This window comes from Rousettus aegyptiacus, unplaced genomic scaffold, assembly GCF_014176215.1.
Source record: "Rousettus aegyptiacus isolate mRouAeg1 unplaced genomic scaffold, mRouAeg1.p scaffold_m13_p_14, whole genome shotgun sequence".
NCBI lineage: Eukaryota > Metazoa > Chordata > Mammalia > Chiroptera > Pteropodidae > Rousettus > Rousettus aegyptiacus.
The window spans coordinates 48,341,014-48,354,532 of record NW_023416289.1 but is presented as its reverse complement, the minus strand read 5'-3'; the positions used below and the strand labels follow the sequence as shown (position 1 = coordinate 48,354,532).

At 50.1% G+C, this 13,519-nt stretch overlaps 2 protein-coding genes across 10 annotated transcripts in view; one reads left to right on the top strand and one right to left on the bottom strand.

Moving 5' to 3' along the window:
- TMEM266 (transmembrane protein 266) overlaps window positions 1-1,181 on the top strand; it is a 50,027-nt gene extending 48,846 nt beyond the window's left edge. For all 4 annotated transcript variants that reach the window (XM_016125811.2, XM_036231832.1, XM_016125810.2 and 1 more), the window contains one exon: window positions 171-1,181. In XM_016125811.2, the coding sequence (XP_015981297.2) occupies window positions 171-712 (542 nt within the window). In that variant the 3' untranslated portion in view covers window positions 713-1,181. The remainder of the gene's footprint in view (window positions 1-170) is intronic.
- Window positions 1-13,519, bottom strand: part of ETFA (electron transfer flavoprotein subunit alpha) — a 66,098-nt gene that overhangs the window by 2,253 nt on the left and 50,326 nt on the right. Inside the window, exons 12-14 of one of the 6 annotated variants that reach the window (XM_016125816.2) lie at window positions 1,681-7,046; window positions 1,187-1,285; window positions 525-708 (exon numbers count right to left, since the gene is read on the bottom strand). In XM_016125816.2, the coding sequence (XP_015981302.2) occupies window positions 7,008-7,046 (39 nt within the window). In that variant the 3' untranslated portion in view covers window positions 525-708; window positions 1,187-1,285; window positions 1,681-7,007. Of the gene's footprint in view, window positions 1-524; window positions 709-1,186; window positions 7,047-13,519 lie in introns of all 6 variants that reach the window. The other 5 variants (XM_016125817.2, XM_016125815.2, XM_016125819.2 and 2 more) reach the window with 5 other exon arrangements.

Below are 13,519 nucleotides of genomic sequence, written 5' to 3'. Positions count from 1 at the left end.
GAGACTGGACGGGAGTTGGGAAGGGGAGGGTATGGGAGGTGGGGATGGCATGTACCTGTCTTGAGCCTGAGCCTGACATGGAAAAGCCCACTCACACGCCTAGAACTGGTCCAGCTCAGACCCACACCATTAGAGGCACTGGTTTGACCAGCACCCCTCCTTTCTTTCAGATAGTGGTGTCCCAGAGCCGGCCATGTGTGTGGTCACCACAGCTGCCATAGATGTCCACCAGCCCAATGTCTCCTCTGACCTCTTCTCGGTGGACGTGTCCCTGAAGCTTGGCAGCAGCGGCACCCACGTGAGCACCTCCGAAAGCACCTCCCGCTCCGCTCACAGCTCTGTCACCCGGGCCCAGAGCGACAGCAGCCAGACGCTGTGCTCTTCCACAGACTACAGCACCACCCGTGAGGAGCCGTCCTCGGAGCCTAGCCCCTCTCCCCTGCAGCAGCAAGACCTGCTGTCCTCCCTGCCTGAGGACCCCTGCCCACCCCAGAAGAACTCAGGCCCAGTCCTCTTTGCCTCACCTAGCCGGCTCTGTCTGAAGCAGTCTCGAATGGGAGCAAAGGGCAGGTCTGTTCCAGCAGGAGAATCCAGGAGGCTTCACAGTCTTTCAGATGGAGCCTGTCACCCACTTCCAGTCTGCTGCACCCATGCTGGGGAAGAAGTCCACATCTTTGGCATCCAAAGAGCAGACACAATGCCAGGTCCCTAAAGGGTAGAGACCCCTGGTAGACGGGGAAGGCACACACCCGGGGCCACATGAAAGACCCAGGCCATGGCCACTCAGGGTGCTGCCTGCCTCCAGAGAGGTGATGCAAGGCCACATGCCTCAAACCTCCAAGCCCAGAACAGGTGCCTCCTCTGGCCCTGATCACGGGAGGGCAGTACTCAGGGCTGGGGCTTTTAAACTACTTTCACAAAACTAGCCGGTGGCCGAACTTCAGCAAGTGAAGTCCAGGCTCAGCCTCCATTCCCTGGACTGTGGGAACAGCACCAGCAGGGGCTGGAGCCACATGACCCCAAAGAAGACAACTCTCTGGGACTGGTTTGTTGCTCCTCAGTCTCTCACTTTTGCATGAGACGAACCTGGTTTTCACCTTCACAGGACATAAGGAGACAGAAGTGTATGTTGTGTTGTCAGCCATTTTCTGATGTAAATAATAAAACCAGCTACGCTGGGACTTACGGTTGGCAGAGGTTTTCTTTGGTTGGTGGTGTCGTGAGGAGTCTGCAATGCCTCCCTGGGTGGGACTGACCTGGCGAGTCGCTCCAGCAGATGGCTCAACTGGAGGAAAGAGGGAAATTAGCACACATAGGCCAATAGCACCCTCCTGCTTCACGGGGACATCAGCAGTTGTCAAAAGTGTGAAAGGCACTGCTGTCCCACTGAGCTGTTTTGGGGGCATCCTGGGGCACCACCAGCAGACGTAAAGCTTTGACTACTCAACACTTTACTAAGCCTCCTGTAATATTCTTGAAGACCCCATGGTGGTGGTGGTGGGGGTGTCCCTAACCGCCTTTTATGGATGAATTGCCCGGGGCCAAACACCATTGGGAGGCACCGAAACCAGTGCAGACCCCACGACTCCCAGGCTCCCAGGTCAAGAACACTGGAAACAAAATGGTCCCTCCCAGCTGTTGTCATATGACAGGCTAGAAAGGTTAGGTTGTCATGATTACCAATCTCTAGGACAAGAGCCAGCAGGGTCCTTAATTGGTGGTCTGCTGGCCTGACCAGAAACAGTGCCGTCCTCGGCCTGGCCCACTGGCCAACCCATCAGGGAAAGGAGCCTGCCTCGTGACATGGTGAGACTCAGCTGCAGCTTCTACTCCAGACGATGTACGTGACAGAAAGGACAGCAGTGAGGGACGATGCTGGGCAAGTGGGCCTGCTCTCTGCCTCAGTTTCCCCATGTAGAAATAGGGTCTGCAGAAGAATGGGTTTTAGGGTACTTACAGATTGCTGGGAGGTCCAGTTCCGCCTGAGCATAACTGCCTTCACGTGTGCACGGGCAGTACCAGGGAGTGAGTGCCACCCCGAGCAGAAAAAGACTGGGGACAGACACCAAGGGGTGGTCCCCACCTCTGCAAGGACGGCCGAGCATCGCAGCTTTACAGGGTGCACCCTCACCTACCAGGGCAGAAGCGCTGGGTGGAGCACTGAATCTGGGAGCGCAGGAGGTGAGTAAAGAAACTGCTTTGGATTTCATGGCTCCTCAGCACCCAGCCCAGCAACGGCTGTTGGGCAGCAGGAGCTGCACAGGAGCCAATCCTGTGGCCGGGGTGCTACGGTGATGTGCCACACTGGCAGTGAAGACGAGGCTCAGAACCAGCAGTGCTGAGGGCCGGCCCCCCGGAGAGCTGGGCCAGCACTCCCTGGGCAACAACTGCCCCTCCCCAGCCCAAATCCTGGATTTTCAGACCAAGTCACACAGATGGCGGCTTTCACAGACCCTGTACAGACTGGTGGCCTGGAGTTCTCTGAAGCATGGCGGTGTCCATCCCCTCTATCACCCTCAGGAACACCTTCCTCGCTTGACATTTGTCCTGGAGCTGCCCCACACTCCCCTGAGTTGTAACCTCCTGTCCCCAGCCCAAGCGCTGCTGTGCACACAGGGGTGTTTGTGCCTAGGCACCTGCACTCCCAGCCCAGCTGCTTCTGGTCCCTCACACTTGTGAGGGCTGCGGGGACAGCAAATGACATAATGAAAGGAAAGCCCTTTGAGAATGCTTCAAGGGAGACACAAGCACAAACCATCTCATTATTAACAGCTGCCTGGGGTGTCCCCTGCCCACACCTAGCAGCTCTGGGGGGGCTGCCCCGAGATGCTCAGGGACATCATCTATGGCTGCTGCTAGTCTAGTACGGGCAGTCTGGCTGGGAGAACATGTGCCCTGTCCCCAGACGGGAAGCACCTCACTGCCTCCCTCTGCCTCCTCCAGCATGAGCCAAAAATCTACGTTTCCCTGACACAACCTGAGCGAGGAATTTAATTTGTAACTGCTCTGGCTCCAGTGCTGACAAGTTTGATACTATCTTCTAGCAAACTGTTAATTTAATCATCCAAAGAAAACGATGGGACGTTTGCTGCTAGGTGTACTGTGAGCTGCCAGGGAGATGGCGCTGGCATGGTTTCATGCAGAGGCCTAGGCTGCAGCTAAGGGAGCAGGCGCCTGCTCACCCCAAACCGAGCAGAGGGCCCAGACCACCCAGAAAGCAGCCAGGGCGCGAGATGCCATGGACAGGTGCGGAACTCGGCAGTGTGGAGACAAAGGGACAGCTCCCAGCGAGCACTCAAAGAGCCCCCGTATCCAGCAGGCGGGCAGGCTCGCCTCCGCCCCCACAGAAGACAGCCCTGAGCATGGTGGCCAAGCCAGAAGGGACTCGAGGTCAGGGCCCAGCAGTCACTGCACTACCGGTACACACTTCCCTTATGTCTGGGACATGCTCCTCACTGGCTGGTTCGCTGTCCCTGCTGGCGCGGCTCGGCCATCTCACCTTGCTCTCTCTACTCCGCCCACTCCAGCCAGAAGGACTCAGAACATGACCTGAGGCCAAGGGCAAACTTTGGCCTAAGGTCACCACTGACTGACTCCTTTGCTGTTTCCAACCCTTTCCACCTCTGGTGCCATGAAACTGCTTTACAAACCAGGGATTATCAGCAACTCTTCTTCATTTGGGTTCCCCACAAAGTATTTTTTATGACCTAAGGGTCTACACGATTGTGGCCATATGTCACCCTTAACAGGCTTTCCACAGGTTAATAGGCAACAACTGACCAAATCTATCTGCTGTCATTCAGAGTGTCCTCTGGGTTTCCTGGCCTCTTAAGTCCACATTTACACAGATTCAAAAAAAAAAACCCCTCTTGAGATGGTGTGAAATCCAGCCTGGCCCAAATTCAGAAAGCACAGACCGAGCGCACACACCAGGGCTCCGGCCTCTTCTCCGCGGTCCCCTCCTCACTCCCTCCTGTTCCCTCTGCCGTCCTCAATGCACTGTAGGCTGTTCCTCTAGCCGAGGTCACAGGCCTTCCCCACGAAATGTCAACGACCCCCTGCTGCCATAAGGGTGGCAGGGCCTCGGGAAGTGGCACAGCTCTTAGGTGGAACATTCTTTTGATACTGACCTATTTCATTCTAACACGCAAATGAGGACCAATGACCGCCTCAGAGTGCAGAGTGTGTGACAAGCATCCACTAAATGAGCCGTGGAGGGTCAGTGGCCGCTGACCACCTTGGTTAATGCCCACTTGCTACTTGTCCATGCACTTTGTGATCAGCTTACGTTCCGATGACAAGGCGCAGCAGCCACCAAAGTTTTAGAAGAAAGTATGCAAGAAAGACGACTGGCCAAATGTTACTAAAGTACTTTTCCCGAAACTCGGGCCACGACGCCCATGCGCTTTTGCAGCACCATCCCTGGGCCCGCTCCCGAGGTGCCAGAATGCAGAGCACAGATTGAGAACCACGACCTATGAGGACACGGGCCAAACTCCTGCACTGGAAGTCACTCTCCCCCACAAGCCCTTCCCTATGCTCCTGCCCCACGCTGACGTCAATGTCCCCCGTGGGGACGATGTGGCAGGCTAAGCGAGGGACCCTCATGTGGCTTCATGCCATCCCTTTTCCATCACCGTGTCTCCTCTCATCTTTCCTGGGAGCTGCCAAACCTGGAGAGGGGGCTGTACCCCCAGCAGGGACGTCCCCGGACCACTGCGCATGAGAACAGGGGAGGAGACAGGCCCTCTGCTTCCTCATCCACTGGGCAGCCGGGTGAGGTCACCTGCCTGACCCAGATGCCCTGGCCACCAAGCTCCTGGGGGCACTGCGAGGTGGACCAAAGACCCCCGACCTCAGGAGACAGGTGGGTGTTGTCCACACTAAGCAAAACTTCCCGCACCCCTTCGGCGCACATGCAGGGTGGAGTGTCAGGAGCCGGCAGCTTGGTTCCCAGTAAAACACAAGGATCAAAGGGTGCATCGCCGCCACCTGCTGCACACAAGGTGCCCCCATCTCACACACCTGCCTTCCACGTACACGCTCAGTGGGCACTTAGAGGGGCTTCTGGGTTGAATAAAATGCTGCTGGAAACACCAGCCCCAAACACTACATCTCCTTTTCACTGGGGACCCTGCGTGTGTCCCCTGACCCAGCACGAGCACCTGGTGCCCTTTACCTGTTCCTGCAGCCAAGGTGGGACAACAGCACATACTGGTGAAGCCACTGCTTTGAAGCGGCACCTCCTGGTTGCAAATCCTGGCTCATCCATTAGCCAAGCTCAGCAAGGTAGACGCCCTCTGGCCTCAGCTTCCTCATCTGGAAAAGAGCGACATGCACAGCCCCCGCCATCCAGGGCCACGAGCACTGCGGTCTGCATGCAAGGAGGTCAGCACGCTGCCTGGTGTTCAGGAAGCACCACGCGAGTGATGATGGCAGAGTTGTGCCCAAGAAATGTGAAGCGAGCAGCTGCTTGGGGCTGGGGCAATCATGGCAGGAGGGAACCAAAGAGACACAGACGCACGCCAGAGGACCGTGGGCACAGTCCTCCCTGAGCCAGCTGACCGTCACCTTTGCCATCTGTCCTGTCCCCAGTTACTATGTCCAGCAGGGATGAGGAGTAACGGAGGAAGAGCCTCGAAGGCAGCGACAAAGTGTCACGTTCCTTTTCCAAGGGGAATCCGAATCATGTGGCCATAGAATAGTCATTTTACCTTCTCCACATCTTCTCTGTCCCTCAGTGTCCCCATCTGCACAACCAGGTAACCACACAGCTCTGATGCTCGAGAATCTGTGGCTCAAACACAGAGTGTCACTTCGCTACTCTCCTCCTGCTGCACTGAAAGGGGGAAAGGCCAGTGACAAGTAACCTCTAACGGTGTTTCACGGCAAGTGATTACGACACAAATTAAAAAGTGGTCAGCTAGTCGGCCCCAGGCTAGCCACGCAAAGGGCACTGGCTGGCCCTCTGCCCTCCCCTCAGCTACCACTGGTCACTTCCCATCCCTTCCCTGTTTTCTTCATCCTGTTAATGCCCATAACTCCTGAAGTAGATCTGCTTCGGGGTGGCAGCCCTTGCCATTCAGGTCCCGGCCACTCCTGGCCTCCTGTGGCCCCCGTTGTCCATCCACGGCCTCCTACAGGTCTGGCCAGGTCTCACTGGCCTCCACTCCCTCACCTGCACTTACACCCACTCAATCTCAGCCGTGCCCCAGGACAGCAGGGTGACAGGCCCAGAGCCAAGAGCATGCAGCCGACCCACACACCTGACTGCTTCCTGCAAGCCCAGGAAGCCAACGACAGCGCAAGGAGAAGGCAGAACGTCCTCTGCAAGGGACTGAAACATTGTCTAGAACTGTCTGTCTCAAGGGAGCTCCCCCCAAGCACACCCTCTCCTACAGACGCAAAGCCCTGTTATCAACACGAAACGGAAAACTGATGCCAACTGCACACACTCGGCAAGGTCAGGCCGAAGTCAGGTGTGCTTTCATCACATTAGCCATAGCTTTCTGAAGACGGGCCTATGTTTAGGATAATATTCGTATCACTTTTTTAACTCTGAATTTGCCAATCTAGTCCCCTTCTCTCAACAACCAGGTAAGGTGGCTTAAGATGGTGGCAACATCCATGTTTATAACCTTCCTCTGACATAAGAACCCTCTGTGAACAGGACGGGCAGAGAGAAATGACAGATAATGCCTGCTACCTTTCCTCAATGCGCTCTCCTTACGAAGCCAGGCATGTTTCCGGTAGTTGTAAAGCTGTGGAAAGACTTTATTATATATTTTTTTGCAGAATTAGAAAATTTCAAAAAATAATTGTTTAGAGCCACAAATAATTAAAAAGAAACATAATAATAGCCCCATAAAAAAGCATTCTAGCATATGTTAGAATTTTTCCTCGAATTATGAAATGCAGCTCTGCAAGGTTTCCCATAACAGCCATGGAATTCTGTGACTTCGGCTGAATACTCAGACATGTAATTTTCCTTACGACACGATCATGATTCATTTTTTCTTCAATAGCTCAGTCATTTCAGGAACTACCTGCAAATTAAAAACAATTAATTAGCCACTTGAGCCACCACTGCAATATGCCCACTGCTCCTTAAGTTCCCAGAGGCCAAAAGAAAGACATAAACCCCCCTGAGACACACGTGACCCTCTGCCACTCAGGAACTGCCTGTCCTCTGAGAGTCTCTCCTCCCATTGTGGGCAGACCACCCTGGACATATGGCTGGCAGGGTCAAGTGCCCACTCATGGCCTGAGAGACTTTCTGACACAACTGCAAACCTCGAGAAGGATCCAGAGAAAACAGGAAGTCCCATGTTCCCTGTTGGCGCTGACAGCGTCGTTGAGTCCCCTGGCCTGCCTGTCCTTCGAAGGCCACACCAAGTCTCTTGCTACGTCACGGCTCCCCTCGTGCTTGTTTTCTCCTCGTCTGTTCGTTCACCCACCATCCATTTTGCAAAGACCATCAATGCTTCTGCAGCGTGTGTTACTATCTTCTGGCACATAAAAACGAGTGGCATGCTGAACACTCAAGACCACCGCCCTATCAAAATCCAGGCCCGCTGCTAATGCAGCAGCCGGCCAGCAGACACGGGAAGGAAGCACAGTGAGGGGACAGTGACCAAGCTGGCATCCATGTTAAAGAGGATTAATTATGAACCGTTAGTTTTGGCGGTTCAGTGGCTACAACCTGAACTTTCAGTATAAAGCCACCCTGTGACACCTGGGTATGGGGACTGCAGAGCAACCTCACAGAGCCCATCTGAGCAACGGCCAAGCCCCTTGTATAAACTATCAGCTACTCAGGCTTCCAAGGGGTTGGCGACCGCCCTGGCATACAGAGCTGAATCCGCCACAGATGAATACAGCCTCTCAATTATTTAAGAGTGTTACATTTCCATTAGGTGGAAATAATATGTTCGTACAAAATTTATTAAGGAAATTGTCAACATGTTGTTTCTTCCGAGTGTCACTTTGTCTGCAGCCTACTAAAAGGCCCATGTTTACTGTGGAGCCAGCAGGCATTAGCTCAGAGCAGCACTAAGTGCTGGCACCTTCTCCCGGCGTTCCTCGGTGGGTAGGCCATGAGCTTATGCCAGTCACAGAGACAATATGCTAAACGAGACTCAAGGGAACCTATGTGTTTCACAAGGAACAGGCTAGAGCCCAACTTCTTTTATATGAAACATTTATTTGGTTTAGAACATGTAGTTTAAAAATTCTTACAGAACGTCTCTCTGCCACACTCCTTCAAAATAGGGTTCAGGGGGGCTTTCTCTGTCCAGCATCTGTGTTTTCTATTAGATCAGCCTCAGACTTGCAAATGTACCAGAGAACACCTCAGCTAAGGAAAGAGAATGTGAACTCGGGTTCGCTGAGCGAGAGCTGAGCACACTGGGAGAGCTGGATTCTCAATCTTTATTATTTTAGACAGCACAGAGCAGCTCACTCGCTCAGTAAGACCAAATGAGAATGAACTTACCCTTAAAATAAAAGAATCTACTGATATAAATCACAACACAACTACATCTCACACACTTAATGCTTTGTCATGGTCAGCAGTGTGGGAAACAGAGAAGTCCAGGCCTGACGCCTCCCACAAGGAGTCGGCCCCCTTGTTGGCGAGACAGACAGAGGCTCACAAACCCCCAGTGAGAAGTAGACTAACCTTACATTGTAATATAAGATCATGAGAAGAATAGCATGAAGCACTCCAATTCAGGAGTCCTGAGGAAGGAGAGATTAGTGTGGACTGGGAAAATTTAGAATATGGCCATGAAGAGGAAAAGGACTCTGGGCAAAAGAGGAAGGAAGGAAGGACGGAAGAAAGGAAGGACAGATGGACGGAAGAAAGGAAGGAAGGAGAGGGAGGAAGGAGAGGGAGGGAAGGAGGGAGGGGGGAGAGAGAGAGATGGATGGAGGAGGGAGGGGGAGAGAGAAAAGAGAGGGAAGGGAAGAAAGAAAAGAAAAAGAGGAGAGAGGAAGGAAGGAGGGAAGGGGAGGGAGGAGGGAAGGGAAAGGAGGAGGGGGAAGAGAGAGGAGGGAAGGGAAGGGAGAAAGAAAAAAGAAAAGAGAAAAGAAAAGAAAGAGGAGAGAGAAAGAAGGGAGGGAGGAGGGAGAGAAAGACAGAGAGAAAGAGAGAAAAGAACAAAAGAAAAGAAAGAAGAATGAAAGAAAGAAAAAAAGAAAAGAAAAAGGAAGGAAGGAAAGAAAGAAGGGGCAAGCAGAGATAAACACACAGGTCCCAGACAGTACATGGATTAGAATGACTAGTGAACAGCTATGCTGGGGAGAGGTGAGAAGGGTTTAAAAGGACATGGGGCATGCCACGTCCAATCTGTGGGAACAGAAGTCTCTCCAACAGAGATGGTGTTGAGACAACTAGCTGGACCCTAACCTCGAACCACACACAAAAATTAATTCAAAATAGATCAAAGACCTAAATGTAGGAGCTAAAACCCTATGATATGACTCTTGGAAGAAACCATAGGGGTAAATCTGTAAGACCTTGCGTTTGGCAATGGATTCTTAGCCTATGACACCAAAAACATTAACAAAAGAAAAAATGTGTAAACCAGACTTCAACAAAATTAAAAAATTTTTTGCAATGAAGGACATTAATAAGAAGTGAAGAGGTAACCTGCAAAATGGAAGAAAATATCTGAAAGTCATCTGATAATGCTTTAATATCCAGAATACATGAACTCGTACGATTCAACAACAAAAAGATAACTCAACGAAAAAGACAGGCAAAAGATGTAGATAAACATTTCTCCATACTAATGGGTGATAAGTGCGTGAAAAGACACTGAACATCATTAGCCATTAGGCAAATGCAAATTAACCGCAAGGAGATAACTCTTCAAAAATAACAAGTTGGCGAAGAAATGGAGAAATGGGAACACTTATGCACCGCTGGTGGGAATGTAAAATGGTAGAGCCACCAGAGAAAGCAGTTTGGAGGTTCTGCAAAAAGCTAAGCTTAGAAGCACCACATGACGCAGCAACTCCACTCCCAGGCACAGACCTAGAGGCACTGAAAGCACGGACATGAACAGATGCTTGCAGGCGGATATTCACTGCACTGGATTAGGGAGAGTTTCATATAAATGACAGCGAAAACACAAGTTACAAAATTAAAAAAAAAAAAAGATAAATTGGACGTAATCGAAACGTTAAAGCTTTTGTGTATCAAAGGACATTGTCAAGAAAAGTGACAAGTATCTTCTGTTCTCCACAGAAGATACAGGATAAGATATTTGCAAGTGATATAGCTGATAAGGGACTTGTATGCAGAATATATGAAGAACTCTTATAACTAAACAACCCAAAAAGACAAATAACACAATTTTTAAATAGGCCAATGACCTGAACAGATACTTCTCTAAAGAAAATATACAAATGGCCGATAAGCACATAAAGAACCGCTCAGCATCATTAGCCATCAGGGAAATGCAAAACAAAACCACAGTGAGATGTCATACCCACTAGGATGGCTTTGACAATAACAAGTGTCAGCAAGTGTACGAAGAAACGAGCCCTCATACACACTTGATGGGAATTTAGGGCAGTTTCTTTGGAAAACAGTCTGGCAGTTCTTCCAAAGGTGACAGAGTTATCAAGTGACCCAGCAATTCCACACCTAGGCATATACCCACACAAAATGAAAACACGTCTGCACAAAAACTCACACATGTACGCTCACGGCAGCATTTATAATACACAAGAACTGGAAACAAGCAGAACCTCCACCCACCAGTGAATGGGTAAACCAAAGGTGCCACATCCAAATGATGGATATTATTCAACAATAAAAAGGAACAGTGTGCTGACATATGCTCCAATGTGGGTTCGTGAACCCTAAAAACCATGCTAAGAAGCTGGCCACAAAAGGTCATCCAGGATATGATTCTATTTACATGAAATGTCCAGGACTGGCAAATCCACAGACACAAACACAAAGCAGATTAGTCGTTGCCAGGGGCTGTGCAAGAGGGTGGAACAGGAGTAACTGCTAATGATATGGGCTGCTGCTCCGTGTGATGAAAATGTTCTATAATGAGACAGTGGCGATATTGACATAACTCGGCGAATACACTAAAAAACCACCGACAGTACATTTTTTTAGAAAAACGACAACCGGCCAGGTGGTACCCTGTGTCCTCTCGCTCTACTTCCAATTATAACACAGTTCACCCTTGGACAACGTGGGGGGGTCTGGGGCGAAAATCCTTGCACAATATTTGACTCCGCCAAAACTTAACTACTAATAGCCAGCCTACTGTTGACCGAAAGCCTTATTGATAAGAAATAGCTGAAGAACATATATTTTGTATGTTACATGTATTGTATGTTGTATTCTTACAATAAAGTTAAGCCAGAGAAAACAAAATGTCGTTAAGCAAATCATAAAGAAGGGAAAATAAGTTTACAGTATTTACTGAAGAAACATGTATAAGTGGACCCACACAGTTCAAACTAGTGCTGTTCAACGGTCAACTATATGTATTGTTTGCTGAGTGCCTCCTACGCACCTGTATGGGAGCAAATACCGGGCAGGCTAATATTTCACACCAACTGTACAAGGTGCAGTTTAATCTCATTTAGTCTTCATTACAACCTTGTAAAGTAGGTAGTTATTTATGTAATTTATGAGGAAGTTTACATTCAGAGGGATCAAATAACTTGGCCAGGCTAAGATAATTTAACTAGTACATGGCCAAAACAAAATAAAAACTAAAGCTCTTAATTAATGTACCATGTAATTTCCATCATTAATATAATTCCTCCTAAAAGTAAACATAACATCTTAGTCCAATCTCTCCATAGTCAAATGGGGGCTTCTTAGAACACCAAAAGTAGCTTGAGTCTCTCGGCCTGAAAATCAGCTGACTGGACGCCTTCTGAGGTCCATTTCCACTTCACTGTCCTAGGACTGTCATGAGGCAGCTCTCTGAGCACACCGCTGCCCCCCCCCCCACTCTCTCCCCGCCTGTGTCAAACTGGGGGAAGCCCTTAATGCAAAAGGCATAGTGTAGGTGACATCCTTCCAACCAAGATGTCCACAGTACGAACAGCACCAAGTCCCAGCTGTCTGATACTGCATCCTTTTATCAAGTAAGCCCTGCATGTTGGTTGCAATACACAGTACAGAAGCAGACAGGAAAAATATCTTAAACAAAATTACTTATGAACTTATTATTCTCTTGAGGAAAAATAAAAGGCAACTACAGCAGATGTCTTCTTGCAAACATGTCAACATGATACCTGGTTAGGGTTTAAAAAGTGTTTAATTTCATTTTTAAATTAAAAGGCCTTGAGCTCTTCATTGTATCTCACCGGAACTAAATACTTGCTTCTTGAACAAAGTCATCCTTGAACAGAAAGGCGAAAAGCTTCTCTTTCTATAGTAACTTTTCCTCCTCTGGGGAAACCTCAGTGGTCAAATCACTGCCACTGTTGTTTGTTCTTACACAGCTGGGCCACGTAACAGGACCCCAGGGTCATGGAACCTCTTCCCTGCATTCTCCCCTAAGCACAGTGCAGGCTCCAGGGAGGGGGCTTCTCCAGGGTGAGATGGCTCTGCCCACCTATGTAGCACTGGCAGCGAGCGGTCCACCCCTTACGGAGCACGGACCTCCCCAGAGCCAACAGTGCTTTCCAAGTGCACTCACAAGCATGTCAGCTCGCACACGGAGCTGGGAAAGCACGGCCCGAGCCAGTCCTCCTGCAGGGAGCAACCCCTCCCCCCTGGCTGGGTCCTCAGGCTGCTCCAGCAAACTCGCTTCTCTCCCATTGCTGGATGCTGCTTTCAGAGCCTCAGTTCCCCGCATGAGTAGTTTCTGCAAAAGGTAACCCAGAAGCTTGCTGGCACGCCCTGAGGGAGAAAGAGGCCCGCACCATGCATGACTGTGGCCTTTAAACACAGGCAACTATCAGGTGCTCATCAGTGCCACCACAGTAATTTCTTTCATGGGGAGGACAAATACGGAGGTGGCGGTAGAATAGAAAGGACACTCTAAAAGTGAAGAGTGTGAGACCTGAGAATTAAGGGTCCTCCCACACCCATTGTGTCAGAAGGCTTCGCTCTCACGCATGGCCAGCAGAGCGCATGTGTTGGGTCAGCTAAGCTGGACGGAAGCGCCACTCTCCTACCGAAAAGCTACAGCATCATGGGCAAGTCTCTAAAGGACAGGATTTACTGTGAATTTTTTAAGGTGTCCCCGAATATGATACTAGATTATAATTATCTGAGTCACTCCTCACTGTATACTAACTTCGGCGCATCAGATGCCAAGAGCCACATGGATATTTTAAAGACAGTATGGATTCCTTCAAGGAAAAATTATAATGCTCCATATAAACATCACACATTTATTAGGACTTCACTTTAAGTAGTTCAAAATTGTGTACGTATCTTAATATCGACACACACGGGATATACAAACACGCAATCTCCCTATAACAGCTTCCTCCCTGACCAGCTCTAAGGGGTTCCTGGAAGACA